Raw genomic sequence first — 27726 nt, forward strand, 5'->3', positions numbered from 1 at the left:
TAACATACTTTTGTAGAGGGCAGCGTCTTCACAGTCAGTAGTATTAACTCCATGGAGGAAAGAAAAGGTTTCTTTCCTCCATGATTAACTCTATGGTCTTCACAGAACAGGGAGGCGTCTTGTGTTACAAGTGTGGTACAAGACACGCTTTCCTCGCGATGACTCCTGCCACATGTGACGTCATAATGACGTCATAAGAATTTTTTTGTGCTGTGTAGTACGAAATACACATTTTTTTTATTTGTAGTACAAATTAACGCGCCATTCAAATACAGGTAAAAATACGTTTAAAAATTACGCTGAAGCGTAAAGCTTACTAAGTGCACTCTATTGCTACTACGCGCTCAAGCTTTAGTGCAAAAAAAAGTGAACAAAAGAGCTACAAACTGCTAATTTTACAATTGTTCTCGTTAATACTATTTTTATTTTAGTTTGTTTCTAAAATACTCAATTTTTCTTTTGTTTTGTTCTTCAACTTTTCGCACTCCTTGCCATGGAGGAAAGAACCTCCTCATTCTCTTTTCTCCTGTTTTCTGGCTGCTTGTATGGACTGTGTCTGCCTTGCTCCCTTTAATTCTTGTTCCCGCTTTTCGACTTCGTTAGTTCTGGGTTTGTGCGCATTTGCAGTGCCTTGGTGAGCGTGCTCGCGATGGCGAAACTGTGTGCGTGATGCAGTCGTTTTCCCCCTGCGCTATCTGAAATGTGAACAATCGGCGTGAAGACTGCACCACACGCAAGAAATGATCCGAAACATCCTGAGGTAACGTAAGCGCCCCGCCTTCAAAGATGTCAGTTAGCGTACTGCTTTTCGACAGTGAACGGATTTGTGTATACTTGTGTCTGGTTGCAGCACGGTAAATGCTTAGCATCGCGTTTTCATACCGACATTTTCTTTTTCCGTCTTCCACCGTGGTGTGCATGTGCTGTACACGAAAGATCGGGCATGAGCTGTCGGCCCTTTCCTTGTTTCATTGATCACTGCCTGACAAGGAAATTTGGTTGTTCCGAGGAAGGTCTCCCTGGACGTCAAACATATAGTTTGCTTGACATCATGTCGTAAGCGGAAAAAACGGCCTCACGAGGAAAGGTGGCGACCCCCGCCCAGCCTTGTTAGATCACGTACAACGGTACAACTTCCACAGAACCGACTTATCCCCGGGCGGTCGACTGCTCAGGCGTTCGCATTCCACGCCTTCGAAACGGCGCTAACGGTACGAACAACTGCGTTGTGTGTCACGCAGCTTGGAAATAATTACTCATCCCCTCTGGGCTTTCGGCTGGAACCTGCAGAAAGTCGTTCTGTCTGCTCTTACATCTACACGGCCTGTGAGTAACGAGAAATGTTAATATTATTTCTTTTAAACAAGTCTCTGTGGCGAAACAAAAAAACGTGTACTATATGGAGTGGCAGTGAGCAAGTACAGGTGCCCCCAAAATTAAATGGAGCACGGGTTGGAGATTTTGAGGGGATATCTCCGCCATGCGCCTAGCACAGCAACCTCTAAGTGTCTTTTCAAAAATCGGGCCACACGTATTCTATTTATGCTGGCAGCCACATAAAATAGAAATTATTCAATTTTCACGAAACCAAGCTCCGTTTGCTTTTTGGGGCACCTGCTTGTCCTGCACGTTGAAGTTCAATTAGATCAGTGAGATGAGTAAACAAGGCGTTGCATGCCCCCGTCACATAGCACGTGGTAACGGCGCCACTGGGCTAGACCAACCGTTCTGACCTTTGAAAGAATTAGAGCTGGCAGGAAAAACTGATCGCTACACTTCAAGGGAAACCTTAAGTGCGCAGTTGTCCGCACACCTAGGTAGAGAATTCTGCTTCGCAGTTTCTGGACGGTGCTCACACAAACTGTTTAAACACTGAAGCAGTCCGCTTCTATTTCAAAGTGGTGCAGAAGTCGTGTCTTACCCCTGCCAATGCACAGAGGGAAGCACGATAAAGCTGGGCTTCTAAGCAAGTTTGTTGGTGGCGAATCAGCACTCATTTGTAGTTTAGGAGTGCCGTTGTATAACCTCGTGCCTTGCCAGTGCACGTATTGTGGATTCCTTCCCAACATTTTCATATGCCTTTGCGGCTTAATTTCTTTATATGACCTGCAGCATCCAGGCACAACTACATTGTGACCAATGGCCAACGTAGGGAATAGTACCCTGCGGAAGCTAGAGGTCAGGTTGGCTATGCCATTTAATTAGAGCTGCGCAAAAGCTCATTGCTAATCAAACAAAACCATCGCTTCCAGAGATGAGGTGCAGTCGATAACATTGTTTGTGGCGTGCGTAATTTTGTAGAGAAGCTGTGTGGGCCATGATTTCCCCATATAGCGTGCGTCCACAGAAGTCACCTCAACAAAGACTCACACACGTTTGCTCCCGAGTCCCGCGCTCGCTCCAAAGCTAGTGTAAAAAGCTCTGTAGCTCGTTAATATAATGCAGGTATCTTGAGAAACATTAAACTGAAATTGGCCGCTAAGGCAACTCTATCGTTACGCCGAGTTTCATCAGTTAGTTCACAGTGAAGTTGTGGCCGTTACAGAGTTCCTGTCTGCTGTCAATGCGTGGCCGTCCATGGAGGCAGAATCATTACAGAAAATGGCTGCAGCTTTATCCAAAGAACCCTGTGACAAATTGCATGAGGAATAGCTGCCGAGACGATGCTGTCATTACGCCGACGGGTCTCATCTACTTTTTATAATTATGTAGCTCACACGGTTGTAAATAACTGTCTACTGCCAATACATGGGCTTCTACGGGAGGGTAACATGCAGCACCATAATTGTCCGCTGCAACAAAACTAGCCCTTCCTCAGTTTTGCTCAGCTAACTGCTTGAACATATGTTAAATCGCAAATTACAAACAATTGTGTTTTGTTTCGTGCATTCTTCAAACATCACCCTGCTTCACTGGTCGTCCTTCACAGAATCAGAGGGCACTGAATTTCTTTTAGTTTGAGCAGATCTCTCTTTCTCTCTCTCTTTTTTAAAGAAAATATTGAGGTCAGAACAGTCAGTTCAATTTAATTTGATCATTTAAAAAGTCAATCCCGTGCCCAGTGGGACAAAAGGGTGCTCGCAATGTGACCAAAGCAGCAATTTTTTTTAACAGTGCAGCTCTTGTAGGTCGAGCCTTTTCATCCGTCTGCAGTCGGTCGTGCGTCACGCAGGGGCATGGAGGCAAAACAGCCCGTTGCGGCAAGCGCGGGCGAGTGACCAGGTAACATCACAGTGAAAACGAACATGGACTACAAAGCTTCGTAGCTGCGATAGCGAAGGAGAGGGCAGCGGCATCTGATAGACGAAATGATAGTGGCTGCAATTTATTCCAGGGCTGGGCAGTGAAATGCTGATCGCAGCAGCGGCACAGTTTCTTCTCCCGCGACAGATGCTGCTAGTTTAACCTGGGCCAAGCATTTGTGGCGTTATCTGGCCGCTCTCGGAAGCACTGTTTCCCCTCCTGTCTCGTCCTTTCTCTGCGCGCAGGGGTAGGAGCAGGTTCCCAGACCCACTGGTGGCCTCGCAGACACCGGTTCCCAGACCCTCCGATAGAGGGCGCAGTTGTCTCACAGGGGCCACTTACTCTCCCTCCTGCTAAGGGAGGAAGAGGAGAGGGAGCGTCCTGCCAGTTTCTTTGCACAAACCGTAGAATTTGCATGATGAGCGGCGTAGAATTTTCGATGCCACATCCCCACACCTGAACCACTAATTCATGGGTGTATACACAGCCGCCTGATGTGTTATGCGTGCAGAATACCTGGAAACGTTGCACGTTTGTACCGCTGCTAGCAAATTCTTTCGAGTGACCAGATCTCAGTCACATTTCGTACCCTGCTGACCAACTTCCCGTTTTGAGTCACTGCTCCCCTTGCATTGCTGCTGTTCCCTTTCTCCTGTGCCAGATGCCTAGCGCTGAGGGAAACCAACAGGGGCAGTTCCCAGGGAAAGAACTGCCGCAGCGTGAAATGCTCACCTGCCAGTGCTGTGCATGTGACTGTGCAAGCTGTAGCGCGCTTATCCGTACAGGAGCCGCTGTGTCAGTGCTGAGTGAACGCCTCTGCTGCTCATCGCAAGAAGTAATGACACCACTCTTTGGCACCACCACAAGGACATCACCATCGTGTTCGTTGACCTTCTGTCATGTTCTTGAAACATCATTCTTGGCTGGGACATTTTCAAAGACAATAGTCTTTCTTTGGCTACCTAAAGGCAAAAATTTTGGTCTGTCTGCCTGTCCCTCACTACAACTGCCAGGTAAAGGGAATCGTACATTGTACCAGAACATGTCTAGACCCGTTATTACTACATGGAATTTGAAGGAAAAATCAACGCCATGGTGTTCGAGCTGCTGCAAAGATAAGGGGATAAAACAAGGCTTGAACTGGCTCTGTCTCTTCTAATTCCCTTTTTATTTTTGTCGGGGCCAGATTGTCATGTACTTGATGGAGCGATGACCAATAGATACCATCGTTAAACTGTGCTGTCTGAAGTGCATGGATGTAAATGAATGCTAGGATAGGAAATAGGCTGCTGCTGAGCTTTGCAAAATGACGGGCCATTGTTGCACACCCTTTCTGTGCATTCTGCTTGGTGAGAACTTCTCTTTTTCTTTTTTTGTGTGTTTTCTTAGTTTCATTTTAGCTAGAGCTAGAGCCACAGCTAGACCTGCTAGAGCTTGCCCTGACCGCAAGAAGGGTCAAGCATCGTGACATCAGGCACAAGTGCCCTAACGGCTCACTATTAAAATGGCAAGAACCATCCATATTCTTGCAAATGAAGTGAGAATGTATTCAATGGGAGGGGCCTGCTTGTTTCTGTGCTGCAAAATTGCAGTTGGTGCGTGTGGAACACACTGTGTTCCCTAACATCAAACCTTTCAGGCCCTTTGGTCAAGGGCGGGTATCATCTTTGTTTATTATTGCCTCGAAGGCCCCTTGTGGGGTGTAACTTAGGGGTAGGGGGAATGGCAGCAATAAAAAAGCGTCAGAATGATGGTCGTATAAAAGGAAAAGGAGCAACAGCTGAAAACGACACTAAAAACAAGTGTACACAAAAAAAGAGGACAAGGAAAATAAAGCGAGAAACAGGCTATTGCATGATTGGTTGGGGATATGTGTAGTTATATATTTTCAGAATTTTGAGGGCTTTTGTTCTGCAGTAACGGAACAATAATGCAAACATTGAAAGAATGGTTGTATACAAAGTAACAACCGGAAAAGGCACTAAAGATATGCATAGAAAAACGTGGAAAAGAACAAGAAACAGGGTCTTGCATGATTAGTAAAGGATTCGGGCAGTTAGTAAATCTCGGAATTTTTAAAGGTTTATTTATTTATTTATTCATACTGTTAGCCCGTGAGGGCCGATACAGGGTGGAAAAAAAGGAAAAAAAAAACAACGCTGGGATATGCAGCTGACAAAATAAGTAACACTTCAAAACAGGCACTTCGAAAACACATACATTGAAGAAAAAAAGCACACATCGACATTTGGAAACACACAGTTCTTCATGCGCGAAACACTGATTGACAATACTCATAATGATGTCATATATATTCCCACCCGCTACGCGGAGACAGTGCTGCCAACTTGCAAGACAACGAAAAAAAGAAAACACTTCAAGGTACTCATTGATAGGCACCCGTTTAAGTGTACATTTACAGTATCCGTATGCACAAACCTTACCTAATTTTCAAGATTCACAGACAGGAAAGAAATAAAAAAAAACTCGAGGCTCACACTTAGACTGCGAAGGAAAGTACGGTGAAATTCCGTCCGTTCTGGGGAGCAGAGGGCTGGAAGGTGAACTTCAAAACTGTTGAGTTTTAAAGTTCACCTTCCAGGGATCGCTCTGCAAGGGCGGATTCCTGGTAGGGAGTCCCATTGATCTATTGCAACTGGAAGAAAATATTTGTTGAAAGCAGTGGTATATGCGTGAAGATGCTCGAAGAATTGAGCAACAATCCAGGAGAACAGGGACGGACGGCAGCACATTCACGGGGCCTCCTTCCCTTCGTTGCCCCTGTGCAGGAGGGTGGTGGGCCCCCTGCAGGAGGGCATGGCCTCGACGAGGGCCACGCAGCGAGCGGCTGCCAGCACGGCCGCCACCAGGGCCCTCAACCTGGAGCACTGCGACGCCACACAGGTCCAGCTGCTCGACGAGCAGTGCATCCTGGTCGACGAGCGGGACACCGCGCTGGGCTCGTGCAGCAAGAAGGACTGCCACCTCATGGAGAACATCAACAAGGGTACTACTCTGTGGGGAAAATACTGCGAGCGCAGTGGGAAAAAAAGAGAAAGATGGCGGATGCGGGCTCCCCTGAAATTCACTTTCCTTGCTTCTGAAGTGCTAAGCTCTTAAACCTCTAGCCCCCCATACTTTTTTTTTCTCAGTCTCTTTCTCATGCCGTTCAGATCTCGAGATTTTTCGGTTTGCGCAGTTGCCTGTGGTTACTTCATTCGAGTTAAGATGCGTGCAAGAACTCAAAAGGCCCTGAATTCTAACTTCATTATGGCAGTTCCACATGCAGAAATTTGGTGCTGTTCACCTTAATGTCATTAGTATTTGTGCAACTTGCCTGCGTACTGTCGAGCGCAATAGCAACGGGACAAAACCTTTGGCGTGACGGTGCCGATCAAAACTGTCACCCAGACAAGCCAAGTTTTTAGAATTTTGGAACGCGCTCTCTATCTTCCCATATTTTCTTCTCCCCTTTCTGCTCTTTGACATGCCGTTGGAATGGCACACCGTTCCCATGTGTTGGCAAATTTTCACCTTGTATGTGCAGCCAGCTGCTTTTGTGTGTGCATGTGTGTGTGCAAAGGTAGCCAGATGTGACCAAGGTAACAAGCGAATAATTGTTCCAGAAGTAGTCCTTAAATCACTGATCAGCTTTTGTGAAGTAGCCCAAAAATGAGTGGGATTTGTATAAATGCGCACACTGTTTAAACAAAGTTTCATAATTATAGTATGACAACAGACTCAATGAAACACAATTGGAAAGTAAGCATTAAATATTTTGTACCATGAAAATGTCCAGAAATATGATCAAAAGGGCTTATTGATTGATTGTAGGGTTTAACGCACGGCGCAATGCAGACGATGAGGCACGCCGTAGTGAAGGGCTGCGGATTAATTTTGACCACCTGGGGATCTTTAACGTGCACCGAAATCTCGTACATACGGGCATTTTTGCTTTTCTCTTCCATCAGAAAAGCGGCCGCCGCGGTCGGGAATCAAACCTACGACCTCGTGCTCAGCAGCGCAAAAAAAAGGCTTATTCAATTTTTATCGTAGTCTCCTTGGTAGTCTCCCTGCTCAGTTGGTCAGTAATGTGATCACGTCAGTGTGTGAATAACTTTGCGATTCCCGAACATGTTTCATTTCATACTTTGACTACAGCCACTCATGGTCGCATGCCTCCTATTCGTCGCGGAAATTCTCAGCCTCCGCTTCGGCTGAACCATGCACGTTTTTCGAATTGATCAGCTGGCATTTTGAAAGTTGGGGCCATAACTGTTTCGTTGTGGGTTTAGATATAGAACACTGGACTTTGGTTTTATTGGGTTAACTGGGTTTATTATAAAGTAGAAAGAGAAAGCTTATGCAAGCGACTACATGGCTGCAGCACAGAAGAGAAAGTGAAAGTGGCGGACCGGGCGCGGGCGTAACTCAATGCCGTCGTCTGCTCAAGGTTCACCGCGCTCCGCCGCTGGGAAGTAGAGAGGAATCAAACTCGTGGGGCCTCGTGTTGGGGGCTGTTCCCGCCGGCGGCTTTCATACACCGTGGGTTGGGTCCCACCGTCTACGCTCCTGGCTTGACTGCGTGGCGCCATCTGTTAGTTCCTCACGTAACAATAACGTATGTGCAGGATGCCGCTTAACGTGGGATAGCGCGACTTCACGACATTCACATGCGAGAACATGCACTCGAAGTTGGCATTGTGGATGGGGAGACCCAACGACAAAGCGGCTTCTGCTATTTCCATGAAGCAGTTTTCGCCAATTGCATCTGTGAAATCTAACTCTTCTACCCAGAATGTTTCCCGAGTTTCAAAGGTAAGGAACAGGCTAGGGAATGTGGCGAGCACTACAATGTTAATATGTATGGGTAAAACAGGAAGTTCGAAACAGGCAAAAAGCGACTGAAGAGATCTACAAGCAACTTGGTGGAAAAATAAACCCAAATCCCCTAATAATGAGCGGAGCGGGCCAGCCTGGTTTGTGCATGGGCCTCCTCGATTTTCCAGTCCTGGACAGTCCGTGGGCAGTCCAAGGACTGTGTTCGGACCGGAGGTCCCATAGGAATACGTGGGAAAATTGAGCGCCGGATCGCATCTCAGGCAGTCCGCGGACGATCCGGGACTGATAATCGAGGAGTCCCCATACTAGCGTGCATGTGTGCAAAGGACCAACGGACTATTTATTTATTTCGGAATAATGCTGGCCAGAATGGCCCTAGCAGGAGGGGCAAGGGAAGAATGCATAGATCATCAGTCAGTACAGTTAAACCTCGATATAACGAAGTCGTACTTGGGGGCGCAAATTTCGTAAAATTGAGGTTTCAATTTTACAGTTCTTAACCTGTTATTGAGGTTTCAAAACCTTGCCCATTGCCCAGAAACAACTGCTATGTAGTTAGCTCTCCACTTAAACCGAAATTTGTACTAAAACTGGCCGCGAAAATTGTGAATTAAGAGTTTCAGCACTTACGCAATGGAATTCGGATAGCCGGCGGTAGTTCACGCGTTGTCGTAAAACCGGTGCCTTTTCTGCAACGCCTCATTAAATATGATAGCACACTAGGTTTCCACTTTCTCTTCTTTTCATTTTGGTCACTACTAAAGGCCGCTGTTAGTCAATCGAACCCGCATCCATGCCCCGTGAACTTGACCCCGGCGAGGTGCTCGTTTGAAGTTACGCCTCTTTTCGTCCGTTAAGTGGTAGGCTTAGGCGCGGCATTGAGGGGTGCTGCCGGGCCAACAGCGGAAGGGTGCTATGAAACATTCAAAAGACTTTTTTTTATGTACAAAGGCTCTGCAGTATGACCGCGTGATGCAATCACGACACTCGAGACAAAGCCGTTATTGTGAGTTGAGCGGAGTGCACGCGGACCGCTTCACTGTGTGGAAGAGCGCTTACGTGCTCTCGCTAAAGTGGAAAGCTTACATTAAATATCTTCCGGCCAAATTCGATTAAGCAATTACTTTTATGCCCACTGAGCCCTAAAGAAACCGATTTCTCCACATCGCAGCTTTCTAATGAACACGGGTGAAACTAAGATGACAACGTTCAAAGAGCAATTTATTGCCACCAGAACTCGATGTTCAAGCTGTAGTGAAGTCCGTAAGCAGTGCTTGGCATTTCTTGACCAGGGTGGGCTTTACATGACGCTTGTATGCTGACAGCGCTGACAAGGCTTGCTTTTAAACATTCCCGTGCGCCTGCGTGCCTCCGCAGAACGTCGATGGCATCCATCACTTCGGTGGCCGTCGGTTTCACCGACTCTTCCTCTGGCTCTTGTTTGGAACATTTTTCTTTCCCTTGGAGTGCTCATGCTGCTTATAAGACTCACCTAATGATGCATGAACAAAACATTAATGTGGTTATCAGCGAGTACGAGTACTACCTAGAGCAGTAGCACCGTGAGCAAGGACGCATAGAAAAAAAAAAGCTTGAAGTAGGCTTCGGGAGCCTAAAAGCACAGAGGGCGTTGGCATAGGCAACAGTGGAGACGTCAAAATGGTGGATGCACTGTTAAACCGTCCATGACCGCTAGCGGTTTGAGCAGCTTCTTTCATCACTTTTAATTCATGTCAACCGCAGATTTCACCGCTTTTCTTTCATTTTAGCCTTTTAAGAATTAATGCGAGTACTGAATGTTTTCAATGTAGGCTCTGAGAGGCAAAATAAAACGTGCCTCGACCGGAATTTCGTTCTTCCTTTCTTGCCGTGACTTCGTTAAATTAGGAGCGCCGTACGAAATTACTTCGTAAAATTCAGATAAAAATACATGCATTTAGCAAAATTTTGATATAAAACGAAAAAATTCGTTATACCTCGAATTTTGTTATATCGAGGTTCGTTATATCGAGGTTAAACTGTATCAGCAAAAAAAAAAAACCTGCAACTGTATCTGGAAAACAACATAATTCAAAACAGCACGTGGACAATACAGATCACCTAGCCAAACAGATAGTAACGTCAATCTTACCAACACACTGATATGAAACTACCGTATAAACCGGATTATAGGTCGACCCGGTATATAGGTCGACCCCCTGCCTTGAGGTGGGAAAAGTTGACAAAAAAATAATTCGGCACAGAAGCGCACTCACAATGTCTATATTTATTTTCGACGCCCGTCCGTCACTGCCACTCACTATGCCTGCCGAAGTCACTAGTCCGAGCTCTCAGAGTCGTTCGAGGATGACTGCTTCGCACTGTCATCTTCCATGCCATCAGGCGCGTTGCTGATGGAGCACTTCCTGAACGCTCGTGTAACCATGTTGTCGGGCAGCGACTGCCCAGAGAAGGACACCCAGCTTGACACGGTCGCAACTGGCCCGTATAGGTCTTTTTGTTGTCGCCGGCTATCCACTCATTGTACAGTTCGCGGAGCCGGTCCGCGCATGGCCTCCGGAGCGATCGTGAGCGAAGTTCCCGGACGAAGTCCGCCACTTTGTTCTCCAACTCGGGTTGCACCGCTTGACGTCCACAGAACGATCGGTTTCGGGGGTTGCACGCGCACAGCTTAGCTTTCTGGCTCCGCCAGTACCGCACACTTTTCTCTGAAATGCCTAACTGGCGTTACGCCGCCATATTCCCATTCTGCTCGGTGACTCAATCGCCGTCAGCTTAAACGCCGCGGTGAGCTGGCGTCGACTGCCGCCACTCATCTCGGAACAGATACGTACAGAAATGTACCCACGCACGCGTAATAGACGAGTAAAAGACGAAAAACTACAGAAAAGTGAAATCAAATAAAGGCCTGATAGAGCGAGAGAGCAGTCCGACACGAATGCCGATGGTGATTGGCGACGGACTACGCTTTCACATTGTCGCCAGACAACGATTTACATTCTGCCAATGACCGCTATAAGACGAGGGGTGACTTTAGTGCGGATATTTTTGGAAAAAAACTCGACCTATATTCCGGTTTATACGGTAGATAACAAGCACTGTATTACATCAGTACTATCGGTTCAGCTAGACAAGGGCTGCTCCAGTACCCTAGCAAAATTTTCAGCTGCTGGAATTGACTCGGTAAGTAAATTCCAGTCTCCTATGGTACGCGGAAAAAAGCTATTTTGAAATGAACTAGTCCTTGCAAAAATAGGCTCTAAAGCATGTTCTCGTGTGTGACCTGTTCTTCTCGTGGTTAGTGGCTTGAGGAACAAAAGTATAGGGACCGGGCAGCTGGACGGGTGGCGCCACCACTCGGCGCTCCCCTCGTCAGTGGAATGAGCCGGTGCATTGGACTACACAGCCTCCCGTTGTTTTTGTCGTGTTTGCTTCGGTGCTTTGTATGTTTTGGTGGCGTTGTGAGCAGACATATGAGATTAAACGAAGTCTAAACAGATGTGTTGAGTTCTTAGATGCAGTAGTGACTACGTAAACTTGTCGGACGCGTCTAAAGTTGGGTATCGGCTGCAATGGCATGAGCGCTTTTTGCAGCGATCTGCGCTTGGCTCCAACCGTTCTGAGTACGAATAAAACTACTGTTATTAGTATTATTTTCTTCTTAAATGCACTAACGGCTACGCAAACTTATTGGATGCTTGTAAGGTTGGGGAAGGGCTACATTGACACGAGCGCTTTTTGCAGCGCTCTGCGCTTGGCTCCGCGCTATCTGAGTACGAATAAAATAAAACTATTAGCAATATTAGAATTCATTTCTACCCCTTTAAATTATCTTCACTGGTTTCAATGACTACGGTTTCCACGCCAGCCTTAGCGCTGGGATACCTCGATACGTGTGCTTTAAATAGAAAGGCACCTACATACGAGATGGATTACCGTGTAGCCGTAGAAATCTTGCGATAGTTTACACTTTCCGTAACCGTGAGCTTTGTACCTTCGATTTCGGTGAGCGACACTGTGACAGCATTGGAGCCTGAAAGCCGAAGTGGAAAACTCACGTTTCTGGTGGTCATTTTATCAAGAACCAAAGTTATTCACCAACTCAACAGCCCAAGCTAAAGACCATCCCTCCTCCCCCTCCCGCTTTACCCCCTGCGTAGAATAAAGGCTGGCACCGATAGTTAAAAGATGTGGCAGTGTTAACGTCAGCCGGTGTTTTTTAATGCTTAAGTATTCTTTACAGAGTACCTAAAAAATCGTGTAATGCCTGGTGAATTCACCGAAAACGCGCGATTAGTTGCCTCAAATATGGGTGCATGAGCCCGAGTCCTCCACCACAGACACATTTCCGACACACTGGAAAAAGTTTAGATTTGGAGAGGTGGCATGGAAGTTCAAAATTAAACAGCAAAATTGTCTAATGATTATGATGGTTGAACACAAAGCTTTCTTCGTGCGAAATCGAATGAGAAATGGTCAGTCAAAGACGCTGTGACCAAAAGACCAAACTGCGTGCTGGTCAAATTCGACGCTTAACTAGTCAAAGTTTAAATCCAGAAGGCAACCAAGGAAACCCATACGATAGAGCTTAGCGATAAACCATCGTCGTCGTTAGACGGAGGTGTGCATGATTTTTCAAGCGTAGGCGGCAGCTTGTAAACCGCCCGCAGCATACAGTTGTGAAGCTGAGTACAGGTTTCGGGCACCCACCTGTCTTGCGTCCTTCAGTCACGCAGGAATTGGTTTTTGAAAAACCATTTACCAACTAGCCAGAAACCATTGCAATTCTTGTAAAGCAATGCTTCTCCACGACAAGCAATAACATTCTACTATCATGCGGTATTTATTCCATCAACGATTCCCAATGGCTGTAGTAAGAGCATTTCTGTGAAATTAAACACATTTCAGCCGTAGGTAAGGAAGATACGGAAGCGTCATCCGTCACAATTTCTGTTTTGAGGTAAATCTTCGAAGGCACCCTCCAACTTTGTCGCTCGCTTGTGCACGACGTCGGCGCCGTTTCGTCATTAACTGCCAAGGGCCTTCGCCGCAGCATTCCTAGATCGGTTGCACACACCGGCTTTGTGTTCCCGGAACATTTAGCGGGAATATACTCCTCGATTCGCAAAACTGCATGCAGGCATTAAAAAATTGCATGAAGCAACGAACTTTCACTTCCAGCTTGACTGCCAGCTTGGCGCATTGAGCGTCGTCTGCTATTTGTAAATACTGAGTATGGGCGTAAATAACACTGATGGCATACCTTGTAAACGTCACATCCACACTCAAGATTTACCGATCTGAAAAATGCACGTGGGGTTACGTTCGCTTTGCAAGCTGCACCGCAGAAAAACGACAGAAAGCCATGCACAACTACGCTGCGCTGACCGCCACCGGCATTCCACTGACGAGCGGTTCGCCACAGGCGGCGCTGTTCGCTGAAACGACGGTGGTGCCATACAACGGCCGCCCGGTCCCTATAGGTAGCGAAACTTTTAGACAGTATATTGTGAAGAAGCAATAGATGATTCAGTTTCCTGTTTCTAGAGTGGGGTTATTATTATCCCTCACGAGCTGGGTGGGGGAGTCTTGTCTGTATTTGCCGTAAATGAAACGAACACATTTTCGTTAGAGCACCTCAAGTTTGTTGACATCTTTTTTTAGTTTGTGGGTCCCACACAACAGACGCATATTCAAGTTTTGATCTGACTAAAGGCTGATAAGCTAAGAGCTTAACATTACTCGCAACATGCTTAAGATTTTGCCTTAACAAACGTAGCTTTTTATATGCTGATCCGTATATGTCTGAATTATGCTGGGGCTGTGTCAAGTTATGAATAAAGGTGACGCCTAAATACTTGCAAGATAAAACTTCTAAAATTGTGGTGCCATGAAGGTGGTACTGGAAAACGCTGGGGTACTTTTTGCGGGTCATTCTTAAAAGTACTGTTCAAAAGTATCAGCATGTGTTGATTCGACTCCATAAACATAAAAGCATTGCTTCAAGTAACCACATGCTGGGATCACTAGTATAAAACTCCCTTCCTGTCGTCATTGCCAATGACTGGCTACATACGGGTGCCATAATATCCTTTTGTTCTTTGTCTTTTTATTTTTTTTTATGCGAGGACTGGTGTTTACGAAAGGTGACTTGAGTATACCATCACGGTGGCAGGATTGATACACTGGCTGCCGCAGAATAGGTGACCAGTAACAAGCGCAAAGGCTCATGGGTGCATTGTCTGCACCTGTGGAGCCCAGCCACTTCCGGTTCGAGAGCTTTCCTCGGCTCCCGTAGGTCGGCGGCTTTGATGCGCGTGTGTGCGTGTTTTTTATTTGTTTCCATCGAAAAAACAAACACTCATTCTTTGCACATTCAATGAATAACGATGATGAATCCTACTAGGGGCTCCTTTGAAAGGAAAGCACCCTGTGACAAATAAACAACACGCACACACTCGCGTGAAAGCCACCGGTGTGCGGGAGGCCAGGTGAGATCTCGAACCGGAAGTGGCTGGAGCAGACGACATACCCATGAGCCTTTGCGCTTTTTACCGGTCACCTATGTCAGGCTGGCATGTCTTCATTTTCACCGTTTAAGATTTGTTGCAGCTGGCACGTGACGACAGCAGCTGAATTCACTATTACAAATGGCATAGGTCATTCTGCAGAATATCTTCAACGTTGCTGTGGCACTTATTAATATTGTTACGAAAGGGATTTATTTGCTAGAGGTACAAGGTGTATGGCCAGTGACACACAAATGTGAGGGCGGTTCAAAAGTGGCCGATGCCACCTCATTCTCTTCTTCCAGCTCTGTAGGCCCATGGTTGCAATTCCTGGCTTGTAATATTTGCGTAAAAATATTTTATATATTCCCAGGGACACCTGTGTCAATGTTAAAGGCCGGCCAGGGCACTCAAATTTCTCCTCAGCCAAATTTACTTTGAACAAACAGTACGTAGCACCAAACCAACTGGCACATGACTGGTAGCCCTGTGAAATGCGTTGTTAATTAGTTAGACACTTAACGCTTTGAGGGTCAAATTTGTTCGCCAATGCGTGCGACCCCCTCAGGGTCGATTTTATTATTGCTGATTTAAATGGTTGAGAGGAATCTATTTTGAGAAAATATTGTAGTAATTCTTTTATGGTGACCATAAAGTAACAAAAATCGTTTGTGTTGTTACATACACATGGTTTATTCATGGGTAACCCAAGAATTCTAAAAAAACCTCATTCGACATCTAAATAATCATCAGTTTGGCGAGCGCAAGAAGCGAGAAGCGAAACCGAAACTAGCCACTGCGCGGCCGCACGTGACGCGATGCGCAAGCGATAGCTGGCGCACGCACCTCTGTAGTAAAGCATAGAAAAAGAAACGAAAAAATTTAAGGTATTTCCGCAGTGTGGCAGCACAAGTCCAGCGAGAGAAAAGATCAAAAAAGGCGCACTTTGTAAACATACAAGCAATGACGGACATGTACGTCATTTCCCCTTTTCAAGGTGTTTGCAGGAAACATACATGCATGTCATGGAACCTGAAAGGGTTAAAATAGCTCCGTTGGAGGCGATGATGCACCTGCCGGCGGATTGTGCGTGAAGCAGAAGTGACGTTGCGGCCGGCCGTGTACTTTTTCCTACGGCACGCTTCTCCTGGGACTGCAGCAAGGGCAGTGCGTTGCACCCAGATTTGTGACTGCACATATATTGTGACTGCACGTGCAGATGCAGAGATACTAGGGGCACATTAGACGGTGAGCTTTTTGTGAAAATGCTGAATCATAGTGAGCTTGCAGCTTGCCCAGACACCAGAAACACGGCAGCGTACCCCTCCTTTTGCTGCCCACCCGCTTGGGGTACTGCCCCTGAGCTCTGTGCAGTGTCAGCCTCGGCAGGGCTGCTTTCCTGCCTGGCCACTCGTGTGCGGTGCTTGCTTCCAGAGGCGGAGCAGCCGCCTTCCTCTGCTGACCCGGCTGTGCACTTGTGGGCCTCTCCCCACTCTCGCCCAGGTTTCCTGCACAGGGCCTTCAGTGTCTTCCTCTTCAACTCCAAAGACGAGCTCCTGCTGCAGCAACGCTCCGATGCCAAGATCACTTTCCCAGGTGCGGCTCTTGTGCCGGGTGCCACGAGCTCGTTCTCCCGTGCCCCTGTTACTGCACATCCCTGTGCGGGCTTGTCGTCTGCGCCTTAGGCCTCTCGAGCTGGAGGAAAGCTATATCGCTACGAGAAGGAAAGAAAAAGTAATGGTGCAAGAATGTGCGTGCACTAACGTTTGAGTATTTCTATCTCAGAAACCTAAACATTTGTGGAACTACCATATAGACTCATGCAATGTCCGCAGGCCTCATTTCTTTTTAATGATAGAATTAGTAGTTTTAGATGTGATGGGAAAATCAGGAGGGTAGGTTACTCTTTGGAAAATTATATTTTGTAGTCCATAATTGTCTTTTTGGTTAAAACTGCCTTTATTAAATGGAAGTGCTCTTGTATAATGGTTGCCTGCAACAAAAAGGAACCAGTTGTCGTCTTCTCTAGCATGAGCAGGGCAGGGCATTCATCCACATCTTCCTCCATTCTTCTGGTGTGGGTGGTCCCCAATTAGGCCTTTTTTCACCCTGTAGAAGTTGTTGCATTGCTCCCACTATCAGGCGCACTTTTAAACCCAATTTGTGACGTTCTATTTTACATTGTGAAAAGAAATGCTAAGCAAGGGAGAAAAACACTGGCTTTAATTATTGGGGTATGAATTAAGAAACAGCCAGAGGCGTCGGAACTATTTTTCGACTGGGGGAGCCAATGAAATTGTACCTACATCATCATCATCATCAATTGTCCTTGAGGACTCACGCATGTGCAATATTGCAGGTGAATAGGCTAAATAAATAAGCCTGATCACCGACATAAAACCAAATCCCGATAAAATTTTTATCCAACATTCCAGATGATGGAGAGCAGTAAATTTCTTAACACTCCGCGTTAGAACCAGAGCATCGAAAGCAAATTGAATATTTTCTGTAAATCTGAGGGCACCCCAGTGCTAACAGTTAATAGACATTATGAGGAGTCGTATTTACATTAAAGTGAAGCATAAGCAGTGATTTAGGAGCGAGTGAAAGAGACAGACACCCACTCTCGGAGTTCGCAATAGTGTGAAAGCGGCAGGTTGAACTGCAGAATTATTATATTTGTGCAAGCCACCATTTTCGGAATCGTTGGACTTTTAGCCAGCGAGCTCTTGTTTGATGAAGCATCAGCGGAAGTCTACGGGTGCCTTTTGGCAGGGGGAGCCGTGCTCCCCCATTTGTACACCAGGGGGAGCCATCGCTCCCCCTGCACCCCCTTATCCGACGCCCCTGGAAACAGCTATTTGTTGTCGAAGCAAGCAGAATGAGCAATGAAGAATGTGATCCTCCATTCAAAATAAGAAGTTATCGAGGCATTAGTGTCCCTCTTAGCCTGGAGTGGACACACTGAGTGGTAGCTAAAGAAGTTTTGGCAACAGTTTGTATCCGTTGTGGTGCACCTTCTTTCTGCCATTGTTTGTTTATGCAGCCCTGTACTACCAACCTTACAAACTACCAGGATATCTTGCAGGGTCATTGAATGTAAGGTGCACACTTCTGCTGAGGTTCTTTCTTTCTTTTTCTGTTTTTTTTTCCCTCTCCACCGTTTAGCCGTAGGTAGGCTGTAGAGAGGGGTGGGAGCAGTCAGTCTGTAGAATCACTTGGTAGGAAATGTTGCTTGTTGAAGTGACGTTAAAGCGCAGAAACAAATCGGCTTCTATAGGTAGATTGCAATGCCGTCGTGAATTGAAATACATATTCCACCCACATTGTTGGGGTGGTTGCTTGTCAACGCACAAAATGCCAAAAGGGAAGAAACATATATGGCTGCCCCACAGACTTGCCCACCTTATGGTTTGTGACGGCAGAAATTGTGAATGGTGAAATTGGATTCGTGGAGCTTGTCTGAACATTTTTTGAAACAAGTGGTAAGGCGGAGACTTGTGAATGCAAAATAAATACGTTGTTCCGTCTTGACAGGCAAGGCAGCATGGGCACTTGGAGAGAGAGAGAGAAAAGACTTTATTGAGCAAACAATGCTGGCGCCATTGGGCGCCAGAGGGAGTGGGGCCCTCTTCGCGGGCTCCATATCCTGCTCATGCCTCCAGGCCCCTGTCAACCAGTAGGGTCTGGTCCTCCAGGGCGGGGCTGAGCAGCAGTCTCCCATCGTTCAAGTGAGGCGTTGTTGGTCGGGGGGAGGGAAGGGGGACGGCGTGGGAAAAGTCGCACTCTCCAATTACGTGGCGGAGCGTGCCGAGTCGTTTGCAGAAAGGGCATTCCTCATCGTATCGCGGGGGGTAAATTTTGTTTTGAAGTACAGGGTGTGGAAAGGACCCTGGCGGCTCTCAGAAAAAACTCACTGGCCAGGTACACAAGCAAGGGGGCATGTGTCTTGGTGCTAGTGTCTTCGGCTTATTGGCTGTTCTTGATACAGGGCCGCATGTATCCCTCACTGGCAGATTGCACGAAGCATGGGGTCCTATTGCCGACATTTGTGGGCACACCTTATAAGGGTTTGCTCAGATTAATTGGTATCTACGGGAATATATGCAGGACTTGCTGCTCACCAGATAGGTGTGTTTTTTTTTTCTTCTTAAATTAAGGACACAAAATTGAACTTCTAAACATTATTAGGCGTGTTCTCACTACAGCTGGTGGCGAGTTTGGTTTCAGTTTAAACTTTGATCGCGTGTATCGCGTTGTTGTGCGAGTGTGGTGAGAACAATTTTTATGCGGGTTAACGTGCCAGATATTGCCCCTTGTTGCTGTCTAGTGTGTTTACCTATATAAGGCAGCAGCACAGATAAGGGGGAGATTACTGGCTCAGCCGCCATGCAGCCAGCCGCCATGCAAGGGATTGCAAAGGGGTTTTTTACACTTCCTTTTGGGGTGGCAGCACTGCCTTTTCTTGAATGGCTTTGTAGGCTGTGCTTCTTTTCAATGTGACTAGTGCTGCTCTGCATCACAGAAAGATGTACATGATACCAGGGAGAGAAATTCCAGCATTAATTAGTTATTAAACAAATTTCAAAGCATCATTTGTCGCCGAGCAAAAACCGAAAGTGATGTGATAGGTCTGAGATTTCACACAAAACAAGAAGTCAATCAATGCGTTGGTGTCCCTTTAAAAGCCTTGGGGTCATTTTTTTTGTCTGTCTGCCAAGGCGAAGATAGTTTGTATGCCCAAGCCCAACGTGTTTGGTGAGAGCAAAAAATTAGAATGACCAGGATTGCAGTGCAGTGGTGGCTGTTTGTACGGACACGTCCCTGCCTGTGGAAGCGGGTGCAGCAATTGCTGAAGTGCGCCCAGGGTGGCCACTCCTCCCCTGCCTAATTGGTGGATTGACACTGTGGGGTGCTGCCGCCTGGTGCAGGTCGCTTCACCAACACCTGCTGCAGCCACCCCCTGCACATCCCCGACGAGCTCGAGGAGACAGACGCCCTGGGCATCAAAAGGGCTGCGCGGAGGAGGCTCTTTGTGGAGCTGGGCATTGATCCCAAGGAGGTGGGTCACCATCACTCTTCGCCTCAACAGCTCGCAAGCGGAGGGGTGAAAATTGGCCCATGATTAATTGTGCTCGGCTGCTGAGATAAGTTGATTTGGGGCCTGACTCCACACCAGGAAAGGCACTACAACCATGGGTTCATCGGTGGGCATGAAGGGATGCTTGCTTTCAAATGGTGCAAGTCTGTAGAAAGCCTGTGGAAGATTACCCGTAGAGGGTCCTGTGTGAGCAGGGAAAGTGTGCGTGGACCAGCTTGTGCAACCGTGTCATGTGGACTGCGTCGTTTAGGCTGGTTGCATACTCACAAACGTTAGCATGGTGCAGGAAAGTTTCTTGGATTTGGTGGTGCTCTGGAATTGGGCTAAAGGCGCTTAATGGCACACAGTTAAATTGGGCAAAAGTGGGTTGGTGGCACACATTGTAGGGAAAGGCCCGTACATTTTCGAGCCAATGTTAGAGCACTCACTTGCTCCCACTGAAAGCATGTGCTGAGATCATACCAATCCTCCCCATCCTGTCCCACTTTGCACTCTGGGGAAAGGAGAGGTTGGCAAAATTTGGCAAAATTAAGGCTGCAAATCTTGGTGCTTGTCCTGTGAACTTCATTCCCTGTTCCAAATTTTCGGCAGCAAGAAGGGAGAGATAGATGAGGAGAGAAAAAGAATTGAGGATGTGAAGGGCCACGGAATGCCCTTTGTTGCTATTGTGAAAAAAATATACATATACCCGCTTCCTGCAGCACTTTGCCATTCACCTTCCCTTCCGTGGCAAAAAACTGCAGGTCCTCCACTGTGCGCCTTGCCTGCCATTGCATGTACAGCTGTTGTTGTGTTGAAGTGGTTGGTGCTCCTGCGACGCTGCTGGCCATGGGTACTTGTGCAGGTGTCCATCGACGACATTCGGTACCTGACGCGCATCCTTTACAAGGCCCCTTCGGATTCCACCTGGGGGGAGAATGAAATCGACTACATCCTCTTCGTGCGCAAGGATGTGGCCATCAAGCCCAACCCCAACGAAGTGAAGGAGTCCCTCTACGTGTCCAGGGGAGACATTCTGCCCTTCATATGTGAGTGGTCGTTGGGCCCGATGCAGCACTCCCGCAGGCACCCCAAGACTCTCGTCAAACTCCTCTGGTTTCGTTAACCTCATATTCCCACACAGTTCCCGATGCTTAAATTAAGTCGGCCTGTTTTGCTGGCACTGCCCTGTGGACGCCCCAACATCTACTGCGAGTCTTGGTTAATCGCGCTGCAGCGTGCACTGTTGTTCTTCTTCATTGGCCTCCACTGCAGACTCGTTAGAGCCCTCCTTGTTGCGCACCAAGTTGAGCTTGGACTGGGAGGAGGAATGCGATGAGCAGGAGCCCGCCAAAAGTGGGACCTCTCTTTCGAGCTGCTGCTCTGGAGGGAAGCAGAAGCACAGGTCACTTAATGGCATCCTATGACAAAGTGTGTGGGGAGACAGTTTTGCCACACCCTGTGTTAATGTTAAAGAAGTGGTGACACGATATTTCAAAGCTGCGATAACTGTAAAATGCTTCCTTTTTATAAGGGGATATCTCCAAGCGAGTTTCAGCAGTAACCGTTCAGCATAACATATTTTAAATTCATTTTAACCTTTTCCCGCATGAGAAAGCCCAGAATGGGGCAGCATGACATCATCTGCTCCTTGCCCCAAACTGCCGACGTCGGGGCGCCCGTGACGTCGCCGACGCACACTGGCTGCAGTTGGCATGGTTTTGGGACGGACGTCATGCTGCCCGTGCACATGGGTATGCTGAAAACCCTGGCCGGTCTGGGTGCGCGTGTGCACTCACTTGCGCGCGCATCCAGACCGGCAGCGGTGCAGCAAGAATGATGATGTCACGGGCGCCCTCCTGTCATGGCGACCGCTCGGCATTCGTTTTGTTGAAACCGAAACTGACACTTCGTCCCGTTGTCTTTCTGTGTCCGTGTTTTATTTCGCGCTGTAGCATCTTTTACAATGAACTACCAACTCGAGTTCCCAACAGTGCACTTTGTTAAACGAATAAATGACGCTGTAAATGATTGTTAACGCTGCAATCGACTGTCTAATCTGTCATTCTACGTGTAGCAGCGAAAAAAACGTAACACGAAAATTTCGTGTCAGTACTCCTTTAAGGAAAGGGTAAGGACAGCACTCAGTTGTAACTGGCAAAAAGGGTGAAATATAAACTGCATTTTTATTCTCCTTTGCAGAATTGCCGGGTGCGCATGTGCTTCATTCTTTCGTAGTGTCCTCATGGCCTTGCCATTGCGGACATCCGTAGCTGTCAGCAGGCCGAAGCAGCAGTAAATGATCTCTTGTTGCGTAGACCACCACCCTTGAGGTGGGAAGCAAGCAGTTTATCTGATGCTTCAGTAAGCGACAGTGGCCAGTCAAGGGTCCCCAAACACACGAGGCGTGCCTTTCTTTCCAGCTTCCTTAGAAGGGCAGGGCCAGGTGATCACGCCTTGGTTCAAGCTTGTGGTGGAGAACTTTCTCTTCGAGTGGTGGGCCAACCTGCACAACCTCAGCAAGTTTGAGGACCACACGACCATACACCGCCTGACCACCAAGAGCTCTTGAGAAGCCGTCTTCCTCCGACGTTTTTCTTTTTTTTAATTTTTTACCCAACTGATAATACCTCATGCTTTCTTGTTAATGTTTATATGGGAAATTTTTTGTTGTTGTTTATCTGTCGAAGCTGTAGTGCACGGTGGTTGTGTGCATTATGAGCCTCGGCCTGACATATACTTTGAGAATTGGATGCGAGCTGTGAGAAGGTGATCTGAGCCCCCGGTTCCGTAGCCAGATCTTACCCTGCTGTGATGCCGTTTTTTGCTTTGCTAGGGTGCCTGATTGTGGCATTTTTTCCCCCCACTGCCCATCTCCTAGATTTCGTGGTGCCTAAAGAGCAGTGGAACCCACCGAGACCATAGAGCAGAGAGGTGTCCACTTGTGCCTGATGAATGAGCAGGCAGTAAACGCTTCGAATGGTCGGTGCCATCCAAATCTATTTGGGGTGGCCCAGTGGCAGTGACGCTAGGCAGGGTGGAATCGCACCAGGGGAATCACGCCGGCTCAAAATTGTATTCAGGATGGGAGTGAAAATGACAAATGTACTGCACAATGTCTACAGTGGCAACATGGACTGCCGCACATTTTGAAATGTTTTTATTCGAGCATTCAGTTTTTTTTTTCCTGATGCTAGTCTTCACATAGTAAAATGGGATCAAGTGAGAATATGCAGCGTTATTATTCTGCTAATATTTGTAATTTTAGTGGGCAAGCAATGTACTAAGGTTGCGCTTACGCTTTGCAATTGACTTTCTCTTTAATTGTACGACGTTGACTAAGGTGTCTGAGTAGCAACTTGTGGAGCACAGCTCTTTCTAACCAAAGGAATATTTACCACCATTTTTTGGAGCATGCAGCCCCATAGCATTTGGCAGTCCCCATTGTACACTGGGGATGCCGTGCACATATTAATTTTTGTTTACTCGTGACAGGCAGTAGTGAGCTGCTGTTGCCAGCGTTGTGAAACCTTGACTGGTGCGGTCGTGTTTCAAGAAATAAATACTTGTTGATGCTCTGGTGCCCTCTCTTTTCCAACTACCCTTGCATCCATTTTTGAAATTTTGTGCATGTGAATGGACCAAGGAGTAAATATGATCACCAAACCCTTACAACTATGCTGCTTACCCAGTGGCAGCTCCTTACATGGATTGAACATAACTCTAAGCCTCGAGTCACACACAGTGGCTAAGTAAACCCATAGCGATGCACGAATGCAGAAGGTCCGCTTGGGGCATGTGTACATGTGAGTACAAGGCCATTTTGTTTAAGGGAGAGCTCAGGTCTGGGGTTTTCAACCTAAATATCAGTCTCAGTTTGCCCATGTGTGTGTGACACGTGGACCTGCCATATGATGTTCATGGTAAGTTTAAAACCCTGTTTGGATAAATGAGTGCGTGGGAAGTAAATAATTTACAGTGGTGTATGTGCATCTGGCTGCGTTTCATTGAAGGATGAAATGGTCCCTCCTGTCCAGAAGTGCAAGAAGTCTGCAATAATGTGATCACTGCCAAACTGCACTAAAAAGTAAATCCTTCAGCGTACTACTATATTTCCAGTAATCTGTGCCACACCTCGATTGTTGCAATGCATACAAATGAAAGTAAACCCACCAGTACTCAAAGCACCTTATTGGTCCAAATAAAGAGTGGCATCATTCATGGTGCACACGTCGATCTTCCTCGTGTGTACATGAAGGAAGGAAAGCCCTCCGAGGAAGTTAGCAGAAAATATGGAACAGAAAAGAGAACGTCGTAGTTGTGCCATGTGCCTCCTTTTTTGAATTGTCGCGTTCTTTCCACCAACTCAAAAAGTGCAATCAAATGCTGTGCATTACAAGAGAAGCTCCTAAACACCCTTCTCGCAGTTTCTGGCTGCAGAAAACTTGTCAAGTACACCAAACACACAAATGTGCTTATCAAACTAGACAAAAATTCCGAAGGCACTTTAGTGAGCCACTGCCCCCCCGCGGTGTCCAACTTGTGGGTAAACATCTGGAAGGGAGGTGACTGCATAAAGCTGAGGCCTGGAACTAGGACTTCTTTTCGTATTTAACATCTGGCCAAGTTCATGGCCTGTGCGAGAAGGGCTGAAGGACAAGGTTGCAGTGAGACGCAGATTTGCCGCTCACTTCGTCTGTGCCTGTTCGTGTTGTGCATTTCCCCTCCCTATTTTGCTCGTCCTGATTTTGAGCAGGTTCTGACATGCAGTGGAACCCGTGGTGCTGCACACGTTTGTGGCATAGTGACGTGGGGTGTCGTGTTAACTGCGGGCCATTCCGCATGAAACTTCCCGGGCCCAAAGGCAATCATCACTGATTCCGTTGAAAAAACTAGGCTAGTTGGCGACTGCACGAGTAAGGTCCCACCAAAGTGTTTTTTCACGAAAAGAGAAACATACAGGCACGGGAGTTACGAGAACAAACTTGCGAACTTAAACAGAGAGGAAGAGAGTGCAGACATACCCAATGACAACCCAAGGTAATTGCAGAATCAGCAGTAGCTGCAGGAGGGCGAAAACTTGGGAAAGAAACTGGTAGGCCAGCTTGGAAAACGAAGTAACTAATCAAGAAATGCAGCAGTATGGAAGTGTCAAGACTCAAGCAGAAAAGTAAATCGGCAGAGGTCTCAAAATTGATTCACAGAGCTAGAAAAAAAAAAGTATATACATAAGAGTTTACCGGCCAATTTCTTCCCTTGGCAACACTGAAAACCATCATGAGCGTGCCCACCATGTCTGCGGGCGCATCCGCATCTCGCAGGGAAAAAAAATACAGGCCCCGGCGTCTGCGCCGTTACCACCCGATTCTCGGCTGTGGCGTCAACAGATGGGAATAATTGCAGTGACATTGCGTGGTGATGCTCTACTCTCCCTTGAGAACTCCTCCCCACCACCAAAGAATGGAGCCGCTGTCTCGAAAGAAAGCGGGCACGACGCACGGAATGCGTACGCTGCGGCACAGTTTCCTGCGAATGCGGATATGGACACGTGCTCCCGCACCTTGCCCGCGGCAGATTCGTTCAATACAAAAACAAAATACTGCTTCTGAGGAAGTTGAGGTTCACGCTCACGGCGATTGATACGGCGGTAGCGTGAGTGCATTGTTAGCTGGGAGACCAGCGACAGCTGTCAGAAAGTGGCCGAAAGGGCAGAGAGAAAACTTTGATTGAGCCGAGCTAATTACGACGTCCTCTTACCCTGAATCCTTGCTCCTTGAAATTGATTTCCTCATGTATAAGCATTGCGGAATCCTCCCCTCAGTCGAGTGGAGGAGGGGCTCAGAATCGATGGAAGCGGTTCCCTGTTCACGGGACCCATATGCTTTCCTGACCCGGTGCGGACCATTGGGGCGGAAACTTGGGGGCTTACTAGTTGCCTTGAAATAAAATTAAGTTTGGCCCAGTGAGTCGTGGAGAGAATGACATGAGCAACGTCCAGAGTGTGGAATATCGTGGGGTTCTTAGGAGCGACCTAGCCAGTACTCAGGCGTCGGCCACCACGCTAGCTCCCGAACCTACGGCAGCCCAGCGAGGTTAGACAGTAGTGCCGAAGCACAGCCGTTTATTCGGGGACTCCCAAAGCATGCGACCACAAGGCTCTACGGCGTTCATGAATCACGCCGTCCGGGTCGTGATCGCGACCGGGAGGCAGGCACTCATGGCGCGCGACAAACAACAGTTCCCACCTGAGATGCACAGTATCCGCAGTATCCGCCACCGCCGCGGTGTTCCGCCGATGCTACCGGACCTCCGGCGAGACTCTCTCCGTCTTCCGCGCGCGCACGTTCGCGCCGCCCACACGCCTATGCCCCGCACGGACCGGTGGTGCCATCTCTCGGGGGGCGCCGACGAACCAGTGGAGCGCCGGACTGGTTTCAGCGCAATGCGTCTCCCGAAGCGCGCGCCGGCTCGTGATCGCGGGCCGCGGTTTTCCACGATTCCCACAAGAGGTAGAAAACGAGCCTGTTGGATTTGCGAGCAGCACACTTGGGTTGAAGACATACTAGCTGACATTAGGAGGACGATATGGAGTATGGCCGGGCACGTAATGTGCAGAACTGACAACCATGGACCACCAGGGTAACGGAAGGGATGCGGCACAATAAGTAGGACAATGCCGGAAGCTCGATGAAGGTTCGAAAGAAAAGAATTTGCCAAGAGGGTTTGGATGGCGCAGGATAGTTGAAGGTTAATGGGAGAGGCCTTTGTCCCGCGGCGGACAACCCAGGCCATCTCCACTAACGTGAAACCAGGGGAGGCGAAGCATGTAGTGTACAAGTGTATTCTTGGCACCTTGGCGTTTTTGCACACGGAGATTAAACCGTTGGCTGTAAGTTTCGTGTCTTTGAAGCACGAAGCGTTCTAGCACGTGGCGTTGAAAAGCGAGTGTTCCGGCGGGTGTTTTAGTACCGTGACTACATGAGACAACGACTCAGACGCCGACAGCCCGAGCTCCTAAGGGGCCTGGCCCCTAAAATAAGTAGCATTTGCTGCTGATGATGATGATGATAAACAAATTGCTCGGGGCACTTAATTGTGCTTACGTGGCTTAATTGGATGCAGAAACACAATTTACTGCATAATTACAGAAACATAATTTGTAAGGTATTGTACGCCTCCTGCGCGTCGGCCTTGTTGGCGTACGTGCATGGTAGAGCGCGCTTAGTCTGCGTAGAAGCTGGCAGTACAGTCGACGTTCCCTTCCCAGGAACGGCGCGAGAGACTCGGGGTAGGGTGGCTAGAATTCTAGCCACCATACTCGGGGGCTCCGCACGGAGCCCACCATACTAGCCACCATACTCGGGGGCCCCGCACGGAGCGCCGAGTCGCGCGATATCGTGCAGCCACAGAGGGCTTGCGCTTTTTTTATGTTATATTTCTTCTCTTGGCACCCCTTTGTTCGAGAGCCGTATTTCATGTGCGCACGTGGAATTGCGCGCGTGGAATTTTGAAGCCATCCGCTGCTTTCAACGCCGGTTACTCATATTTTCACCTTATGGGGCACATAAGGCTTGCGCCTTCATAATGAACATTTCCAAGCATAGGTCGGCAGGCTTACTCACGAGTGCACTCTCACACCCCCACTCACGAGTGAGTGGTGAGTGAGCCTCGCCATCGTTTTGGACTGGCGAGTGGAAGTGAGTGCGAGCGCCACTTGCGGGAAAGCTCCCTTCACCACTGGCAAGTGCGAGCGCCACTCACCGTGAGCCCCACTCACCGCTCGCAAGTGCTGAGCCCCGCTCACCAATCACGAGGGCCGTGTGCACTCGCGCTGCTCGCGCGATTTGCGGGGCTTACCGCGGTGAGCGCCGCTCTTGCGCTTGTACTCGCTGTTGGCTATTCGTTGCGGAAGCCGCTCGCTGTGATGATGGTCTTTCATGGCGCGATCGCGTTAACTTCGGGAATATGTCGCCACTACTGGGGCGCAGTGGAATTAACTGTTTGGCAGCGTGTTGATTTAGGAATACGGTTTGGACGGACTTCTGTCGCCGC

At 47.9% G+C, this 27726-nt stretch overlaps 1 protein-coding gene across 4 annotated transcripts; it reads left to right on the plus strand.

Moving 5' to 3' along the window:
* Positions 1-494: 494 nt before the first annotated feature.
* Positions 495-23250, plus strand: Idi (Isopentenyl-diphosphate delta isomerase). Of its 4 annotated transcripts, none has more exons than XM_077700862.1 (7): positions 495-760; positions 4029-4124; positions 6033-6250; positions 16098-16190; positions 19526-19656; positions 20540-20723; positions 22098-23250. In XM_077700862.1, exons 3-7 carry the CDS (start codon positions 6061-6063, stop codon positions 22244-22246), a joined length of 747 nt encoding a protein of 248 aa, XP_077556988.1. In that variant the 5' UTR covers positions 495-760; positions 4029-4124; positions 6033-6060; the 3' UTR covers positions 22247-23250. The 4 variants fall into 4 exon arrangements, with proteins under 4 accessions (XP_077556988.1, XP_077556986.1, XP_077556987.1 ...); XM_077700861.1 differs by lacking the exon at positions 495-760 and adding an exon at positions 772-1326; XM_077700860.1 differs by lacking the exon at positions 4029-4124.
* Positions 23251-27726: the final 4476 nt, after the last annotated feature.

Source organism: Haemaphysalis longicornis, unplaced genomic scaffold (assembly GCF_048455015.1).
Source record: "Haemaphysalis longicornis isolate Haplotype H1 unplaced genomic scaffold, Haemaphysalis longicornis Haplotype H1 scaffold_2, whole genome shotgun sequence".
In the NCBI taxonomy this organism is placed as follows: Eukaryota; Metazoa; Arthropoda; class Arachnida; order Ixodida; family Ixodidae; genus Haemaphysalis; species Haemaphysalis longicornis.

Excerpts from the sequence above, each read along its gene's own strand:
- Idi (XM_077700860.1), top strand. The coding sequence starts at position 741 with ATGATCCGAAACATCCTGAG. Across the intron at positions 761-6,032 it reads ATGATCCGAAACATCCTGAG|GAGGGTGGTGGGCCCCCTGC; the intron begins GTAACGTAAGCG and ends GCCCCTGTGCAG. Across the intron at positions 19,657-20,539 it reads TGGGCATTGATCCCAAGGAG|GTGTCCATCGACGACATTCG; the intron begins GTGGGTCACCAT and ends GTACTTGTGCAG.